General features: G+C 43.2%; 1 protein-coding gene across 3 annotated transcripts; it reads right to left on the bottom strand.

Annotated features, from left to right (window-relative positions):
• Positions 1-1,223: 1,223 nt before the first annotated feature.
• Positions 1,224-7,208, bottom strand: LOC123441046 (disease resistance protein RGA5-like). 3 transcript variants are annotated; one of them, XM_045117572.1, is made up of 4 exons: positions 7,043-7,208; positions 5,945-6,784; positions 2,384-4,371; positions 1,224-1,955 (listed from the first exon to the last, which is right to left on the bottom strand). In XM_045117572.1, exons 2-3 carry the CDS (start codon positions 6,730-6,732, stop codon positions 2,445-2,447), a joined length of 2,715 nt encoding a protein of 904 aa, XP_044973507.1. In that variant the 5' UTR covers positions 6,733-6,784; positions 7,043-7,208; the 3' UTR covers positions 1,224-1,955; positions 2,384-2,444. The 3 variants fall into 3 exon arrangements, with proteins under 3 accessions (XP_044973507.1, XP_044973508.1, XP_044973506.1); XM_045117573.1 differs by having other exon boundaries at positions 1,224-1,928; XM_045117571.1 differs by having other exon boundaries at positions 1,224-1,914.
• Between the last annotated feature and the right edge of the window lie 1,700 nt (positions 7,209-8,908).

The following is an 8,908-nucleotide window of genomic DNA, read 5'->3' as shown; positions in this document are numbered from 1 at the left end:
TCTATAATATTGTGCAACGCAAGGATGCATATGTAGCCACAGTCTTACAGTCTAATCCTCTCAATATACAATTCCGAAGAGCCTTGATAGGACATAGATGGGCAGATTGGCTTAACCTAGTTAGAAGACTCATGGACATACAACTTTCCGACGAACCGGATAGGGTGCGTTGGAAGCTCACAAATAGTGTAATCTTCATAGTTAAGTCCATGTATATCGATCTTATTGATACCTTTGTTATTCCAAATTCCAGAAACATTTGGAAAGTAAAGGTTCCCTTAAGGATCAAAGTCTTCATGTGGTTTGTGCACAAGAAGGTGATTCTAACCAAGGACAACTTAGCTAAACGAAATTGGGACGGTAATACTACTTGTAGTTTCTGTGACAACGAGGAAAATATTGCACACCTCTTTCTCCTATGCCCCCTTGCGAAGGTTCTTTGGCAGACTATTCACATAGCCTTTAATATTACACCTCCGGACAACATTGACATGTTATTTGGAACGTGGCTAGATGGAGTGCATTCAACTATTGCTAGGCACATTCGTATTGGAGTTTGTGCACTTTTCTGGGCTATTTGGAACTGTAGGAACGATATGGTGTTTGACAGACATACAAATATACATTTTTTGCAGGTACTTCACAGAGCGGCGGCTTCGATCCGTACCTGGTCATTACTCACTCCTGCGGAAACCAGGGAGCCTTTGGTTACTGGGTCTACCTGATGGGAGACGGTAGCGCGGGATATCTTCAACCGGTTTGGATGACAGTACACTAATAGGATAGATGAGTAGACATCTAGGCCTATTTTGCCGGTTGTGGCATTATTATTATTTTTATTTTTTAGCCTTATGTTTTTTGTTTGAAACTATGAGGTACCGAACTTTGTTTACTTCATTAATAAAAGGGTCGTATGCATCATGCTGATGCAGAGGCCGGAGGTAATCCTCCTTTTCTAAAAAAAAAATCACTATTTATACTGGTGCCGCTACATACCTTTTTTTGGTGCTATTTTTTTGTTTGGAAAATAAGGAATTAATTATTATATAGGTATTTCGACGATAGTGTTAAACTATTTGTGTGGTAATCGGGTTGACGAAGGAAGATATATTTCACAATGGTATATGAATGGATTTTTGTAATGCTATTAGAAGTCTTTGCGGTACATAAATTTCTTCGTATTAAGTATGACCCTGGGAACATGATTATTACTTCCTTTGTTTTCACATTATGATTCTATTCAGAGGCCTTATATTCATGAAAGTGCTTAATCCGTCGAGTTCAAACATCAAAATTTACCAAGAATGTTAAAAAATACAATAAACCACTAGCCCGTGCAAGTGCACGGGTTCAGACTAGTATAATATAATCCCTGGATATTCAAGAAAGGAGAGAGGAACAAGTGCCAACTCCTACCAACCATCAAGCCGTATTAGGGCATCTCCAATGGTCGTATGATCATCGTTGGTAAAATTGCCACCTAGATGATTTTAATGACATGGCAGATAATAAAAGAAGAAAGAGAATGAAACCGTATGAACTTGAAGCAACGGTTCATGCACAAGCTCCGAGGCAAACATGGTTATTTCTTCAATATTTAATGAACCCACTTAGTTGTTTTACATACGGTTAACATACACTCTATTAAAGAGCTTGTATGATGTGCTGTTGGTTGATGATGTGGATACTTATACCAACGATGAAACATACGAACTGTTGGAGATGCTCTTACAGGAGAACCCCAACCAACGCGTACGTGATCATGCATCGTCTTGGAGACAAAGGAGAAACAGTTCGATGAGATAACTAGCTCGACATTCCGGATGGGAAGGAAATGCAGCATTCCATCTCAATGTTCCTTTGTGTACTTCATCTTGTTGGTCCAATAAAAAGAATCAGCATCCACTTCATTCCCTGAAAATCAATGTCTACCAGAATGGTTAAACTCTGGTTTGCTGCATAAGAAAAAAGGTTAAACTCTTAACTTGCATGTTTGCCAGTTAATCAAACAGTGCCAATACGTAAAATTAAAGTACTTTACTTCAAGCTATATATATGCACCTCAAATCTTATTGTCTGACACTCTTCCTAGACATTTGCAACGACTTGTTTGATGACCATTCATAAGGGAAACCGTAACTACTCAAATGTTCAAAGAAAAGCCAGCAGAGCTCCGAATTTTCGATTTAAATGAAGCATCTTAATTTTTTTTAATCTGCATACATCAACGAAGTCATGCGAAAAAAAAGGTGCAGTTTATGACGAGTACTACATACCAAATTGGAACATCACCCACCGAGCAGTTATGAAACTAATCAAGCTCAAATAAACTAATAAGTAATAGACTGGAAACTGAAGATTGGAGGTGAAAATTTGGACATACCAGCTGCTAGTCGTGGGCTCGTGGGCTCGTGTCTCTGATACCAAGGACTATCATGGGTCATTCAAGAAAACTGAAACACTCCGTCTTTCTCACATTCGATTATAACGTGTGCATGGCCAGGATGCATATTGATAGCTCTCCTAATGGCAGACTCTGCACTTCTCTGTTCACATTTAGTTGCACTCCCGCAGCCGATTCCTACATAGATCTTTTCAAGTGCTAACAAATGCTCGATACCTGTAGGTGCGGCCTTGTCGTCCAGCTTCCAACCCCTGGCGTTGAACTGTAGAGAGAAGCTTTGGAGGTTAGGCATTGCCCCAGCTTGGAAGGTCAGGAGTGGCATGATATTCCAGGTGACTTCAAACCGCTTTAGAAGTGCGAATGCTGTCCGATAGATGGTAATTGTTTCTTCTAGGGCTCTATCAAGTGTTACACGTAGGTCGATGAGGACGGGTAACTCCGCAAGAATACCAACATCATCCTTGTCCAGCTTGTCAACAGTAAGACACAACACCCGCAGGTTATGGAGTTCCCCAATCCAGTTAGGGACCCGGGACCTTCGTATCATGTGGAGTGTCACAAGGTTGGGGGGAGGAGGCGATAAGGTTAGTGCTTCAGGTATCCAATAATCAGGTGAATTTATGTGCAGCCACTCAAGGCTACAAAGTTTTCCCAAAGAAGAGTTTAGAATATCCATGTGCACATCTTCGGCAAAACTAGTTCTGAGAGATAGAGTACTCAGATTGGTGAGCTCCCCTAGGCCCTTGACACTATCGAGTGAGTTGTACAACATGTCAAAATGCCATAGATGTTGTAGAGATGTCGTTTTACCAATGCCCTTCGGTAGGCTTTCAACGGATGGAACATGCAGATCCAACAAGCACGGCAGGTGAAAAATATCTATTGGGATGCATGACCCATCTATATCGAATGCTTCCAACTTTTGTAGCCCTCTAATCTTCGTTGGTAGCTGGCACGTATCACAGCCACGAATCTGTATATGTCGCAGCTGATATAATTTACACAATCCTGTCAGGTCGATTTTGTGGTTGTCATCAGCAGAAATAGAACTAAAGTCAGCAACAAAAACTCGAAGATACTTGAACTCTGCTAGAGATGGTATATTCATGGAGCTTCTCCACATTGCAAATGATCGCACTTGTAACATACTAGCACCCCCTGGCAATGTTGCACCATCCAAATTGAAGAGCACCCGACGGGGCTTTTGAAGCAGTCCGGTATCCGTGTTGTCTACTACAGTGATAAAATTCTCTTCTGCGCACTTGTACAAGATAAGATCCAACAACATATCATGTATTTTGCAAGTTCTCACTGACCCATCCGTGTCAATCTGTACAGGTTGAATAAGGCTCCTGTTGACAAGCTCATTGAAATAGCTTACTGCAGTTTGTTCTTGGCTTTGTCCACGTGCTTTACTAACAAAGCCTTCAGATACCCATAGCCTTACCAACTCATACCTATATATTTCAGAGTCCTCTAGAAACATACCAAGATACAAGAAGCATGTCCTGAGGTGGTGAGGAAGATTTGTGTAGCTAAGGTTCAAGATCTGTCTCATTGCTTCCAAAGTGAGGTTTGTGCCCGACACTGACCCCAAAGAATTCTGTACATGTTTCCACCTTTCCTTTTGGTTGGAACTTCCACTTGCTAATAGGCTGGATATGCTAATGATTGCAAGTGGCATACCACCACATTTCTTGAGAATCTCCACTGAAACATCTTTGAGTTGACCTGGACATGCTTCTTCAGAGAAAAATATCCTATCAAAAAATAATTTCCTTGAGTCTTCTGCAGTAAGAGGTTTCATTTCAAGAATGTGCTTGCGGTGACGCAAACAACATGCCTCTGCCACATTCTTAATTCTTGTAGTTACTATTAATCTACTACCATGTTCATTTTCTGGGAAAGCACATTTTATAATATTCCATGCTGATACATCCCATAGATCATCGATGACAACCAAGTAGCTGTAAAGAAAATCGGTACGTACAGCGGTAAGTAAATAACAAAAATATCAAATATTTCAAAAGGTTCAAGGTAGTTGAAAATATTTCATGGAATTAAATAGTAATTCTCGTGTAGAAGAATATAATAATCCACATAATTATCTGCCCTTTATTTTTAAAAGCATAGTTTAACTGGTTAAGCAAATACCTATAAAGTCAAAGTGTCACATTATTATTCTTTATTCTGCCTCTCCTCATAAGCAACTCATTGTTCTTTCCCCCAAGTTCCCAATCCGATCCATGCACACTCTACTTCCCTCTTCTCGCACCTCATTGTGTTCGCCCTTCGATCACTCCAGTTTACCGGCCTCCTCTGGCAATGCTCTCCTAGTCTCTAAAGCCCATCCCTTTAGCTTGTTGCCATTGTGACCATCCCCAATCGACATCCACCGGTCTTGCCATTGAAAGGATGCCTAGTTCATTGCCTCATGAAGCCAATTCGCCTCTATCCTGACTGCAAGGTTCACACTCCATGTTGACTATTCTTTTGTTTGTAAAATGATGATACGAAAACTTGGCAAAGGGATGGATCATGAATTGCATGCAACTATGGATTATCCCTACCCATGTGTGGATTATGTACCATTTCTGCTATACCATTGAGACTTAGCAGTTAAAGGAGTGTAGATTTATTGTACCCCACACCAGTGTACCCTCTATCTAGACCATTCGATTTGCGTCAAGATTTGTGCTATGCTCGTGGTTCACGAGGTGAGGCGGCCATGCTCGTGGTTTCCTCTCCGGCACCGAGTTGGCCCTGTTCATCTCTTCCTACAGACGGCGCGGCACCCTTCGATCCAGGGCGAGAGGGCGGGAGGGGGGGGGGGCTTCTTTGGAGGTAGTGACGAATGAGGGTGCAACATCGGGTGGCCTCTTAGGACATGACGGAGCGCGGTCTTCCTTCGGCTGCTGGCAGCTCTCCTAACTTAGGGCCAGTTCTTTTGCTGGCTTCTAGAATAAGCTGGAATAAGCTAGCCCCTACCCTGCTTATTCTAGAAGCCCAATCAAATTTATGTTTTTAGAAGTCTATTAATTAAGACTTGACTAGTAGGCTTCTAAAAAAACATTTTTGGTTGGGTTTCTAGAATAAGCTGCCCAGGGGGCAGCTTATTCTAGAAGCTCAAAAAAGCCACCAAAAGAACTGGCCCTTAGTGTCTTTGATGGCTTGACCGCATGTTCGCCGAAGGCTCCAATGCTCAAGTGTTTTTGTTACAGTTGAAGCATTTTAGCTGCTAGTTAGCAACTTGTGTATTTTTCCATTTTGTTTTTATTTCTTTTCTTTTTCTTGTTCGATCGGTTGTATGGTTCGAAAGGTGATTTATTTATAATGTGGGACGAAAGCCTTTGAAATGAAGTAAGACAAACATTACTACCACTTTTGTAGTAAAGTAAAGGAATTATAGATAAAGTTCCTTATGTATGCAAATATTTGAGAATTCATTAGCAAAGTTAGACAGCTTATGTATATCTAAGAAAATCTATGTATCGGAGGTGCATGCGAACAAACAACAAGAAACAAAGTAAGAATATGTACCTCTTTTCTTCTAAATTTTCTCTGAGTTGGTCGAGAAGAACATTTAACTCGCAATCATGAAATGGTTGTCCACACCCAAGTTGGGTTAATAAACTATGCAGAAGTTTTGGAATATTTGGCTTTTGAGACACCGGCACAAATGCACCACAGTTAAATCCCCCCTTCAGCTTACGGTATACCTCATTGGCGAGTGTTGTTTTACCTAAACCTCCGAAACCAACAATTGATACAACCTTCAACTTCTTCTCCTTGTCTATCAGCCAACTGAAAAGCTCTTTGGTTGGACCCTCTATACCAACAAGTTTAGCTGCATTTTCATAGAGTGCGACAACTCGTTGGTCAATAGCCACATTGCGCAATTTGGGGACATCAAGCTTATATCTTTCACGCCGTTCACTTGTTTCACGCACAAGTTTCTTGATGTCCTCAATCTGGCTAGCAATACGATGGCGGGCCCTTGAAGTTTTGAGGCGTTGAATGGTGTCTTGGACAAACCCAGATTTTTTGTTCTTCTCCCCAACTTTGCACATGAAGTCATCAATAATATCCTCGATGTCATAAGACATCTCCCTGACCTCATCTCTCCACCTTGTGGTTTGTATATCTAGCTCATCCAAATCTGCAAGGCTCTCTAGAGCACCCTTCATGCTGCTCAGCTCATCAATGATGTGCTTAACCTCCTTCCTCAAGTTCTTTAGCTTGGCAAACTCCTCCCCCATTAGAGTAGTCAGCTTACCCAGGAGAGAGTTCATCACCCCAGTTGAAGCACTCACCATTATTCCAGCCATCTCTGGCTGGACAAGTATCTATCTTGGCTCTCTAGTTATGCTTGTGCTGCACCTGAAACATTAGACATCCTGCTGAATGGAGGAAAATTTTATAGAAAAAATGTCAAGAAACAGATGGTGCGAAGACTTCAACAGTACATCTTATAACAAGTGGTTCCTATTTCCAGCAATTTCAGGGCACTGACGGAGAGAAAGATGAAGTGGTATTATACAAGGACTTAACTAACGGTCAGAATAAAATATAAGCATATGAAGAAGAGCAAATAATAAAATTAGAAGATGACGCTGGACTAGAGACAGGGAGATGGACCTGAGCAGGTACTTGAAGCAATGAAGCAGCTGCTGGTTTTCAATGGAGGGGGAGCCTATCGCCTCCCACACGTAGGTGCAGTAGCAGCAGTTACTGTTGAGAAGTGGTGAGTAAGACGGTGGAGAAGCAGGGGATAGACGGAGCCGCTGGTTGAGTAGGGGCGAGAAAAAACTACTAGGAGGAGGAAGAGATAGACGCCAGGCTCAATCAGCAGGGCATCGGATTCTCCATCATGTTGTGGCATTCAGTTTAGCTCCTCCCATTCTTTCATATTTCCGAGCAAGTTTGTATGTGCTTTCATTTGCTATAAGTAAATGATTCTTCAATGGAATTAATGAAATCAGAAAAATGCAGGGTTGATTGGAAAATATGTGCAGAAAGCAAAGCATCTCAATCATTTCATGCCCACTCCTGCAAAGCAAACGCATCTCAATTGTCCATGTCCACCTTTGCAAAGCAAAGCTTGCATCTCAATCATTCTAGTGCAAAGCAAAGCAAACAGTCAAACGACATACACAAAGAGGTAGTTCAGACTTGGCCTTTTTTCTTCTTTAACACTTGCTCAAGCTGCTTCAAACGTTCCCATGCTAGATTTAAAATTCTGGGTGCTGCACTAGCAACATCTTGGATGCCTCTTTTTCTTGGGTTTTGTGGACAACGAGAATTGGTAGCACTCCATGTGAAGGTTCCTTGACTCCATGCTACTGAACACCGACGAGTCAGTTAAAAAAATAAATAGCAACTGCGTCTGTAGGACTCAAGTGATCGACAAACAGAACGAATGGGGCATGCTTATTTAAGCTCCTCGTCAGTTCAGAAATCCTGGCACCTAGGAAGCTGAGGACGGTCCTCTTTAGTGAATCCTTTGGAGTTCATAGTACATTTGTGAGTGAATCACAAGTTCACAACACGTGTTTGTTTAGTTCAGTTACTTGTGTTCTGTAACTCCGTCTAACGGGACACGTTCTGAGTTTGGCTCGTTGTGCGGGGAGCTCCAAGAAAATCTGGTGCCATCAAGCTTGCCCAAAAGATGTGAAGCCGGGGATGGCGTGCCTGGTGCATCCCTGATTTAAGGCAATCAATCGCTATGCTATTACTGGCGCAAACTTGGGAACCACATGCACAAAGAAACTTAACTCAACCTCTAACTCAGAGCAATGGCGACGAACGCCGTGGCCGCTAACCGACCTATATCTTGGTAACCTTTATTCACTGGTTTTGGCACGGTTTTGGCACACTTTACACGGGCAGCAGTCGGTATTTACTTCCCCGCTGCACACTTTACACGAGTAGATCGCTACCATGCACGCACGCACAGCTAGCACGACGCGCACAACCAGCTGGTTGATCCACACCATCCAGCTGCGCGCATGACACGCTCCAACCCGCGCGACTTGGCTAACTAACTATTGCTATGAACGCGGTCATGCACCGGAGTCCAGACTCGACCGACACGCGCATACATGCTAGTCACCATCGTGGCGTGGCTTATACCTAACATTCTCGCTCTAAGCCACGATCTCGCCGCTACGGCCAGTCGGACGCGCGTGAACACCGCTGCATCCTTCTTCTCCATCTTCGATGGCATATGCCATCTTCTCCGACGATACACGCCGAGTCTCTTTACCGGTGGCGACACAAGCCGTATGTGCTCTTGCGCTCGAACGCCTGACATCACGGCGTCGTGTGCATGCCGCGCAATGCCGCTCGCGCTGTGACGCGGCCTCTCTGCCACCACACATGACCTTCGCAGCCTTCTCGCCGCGCCGCCGCACTTAGAACGTCGCAGCACGCCGCCTCCGTGTCCGCCGTGCATCTCCTCAAGCCCACACACGGTCCGGAGTTACGTTACTCTTGCACCTCACT

This window comes from Hordeum vulgare, chromosome 3H, assembly GCF_904849725.1.
Source record: "Hordeum vulgare subsp. vulgare chromosome 3H, MorexV3_pseudomolecules_assembly, whole genome shotgun sequence".
Taxonomy (NCBI): domain Eukaryota; kingdom Viridiplantae; phylum Streptophyta; class Magnoliopsida; order Poales; family Poaceae; genus Hordeum; species Hordeum vulgare.
This window is presented reverse-complemented; position numbering and strand designations above follow the sequence as displayed.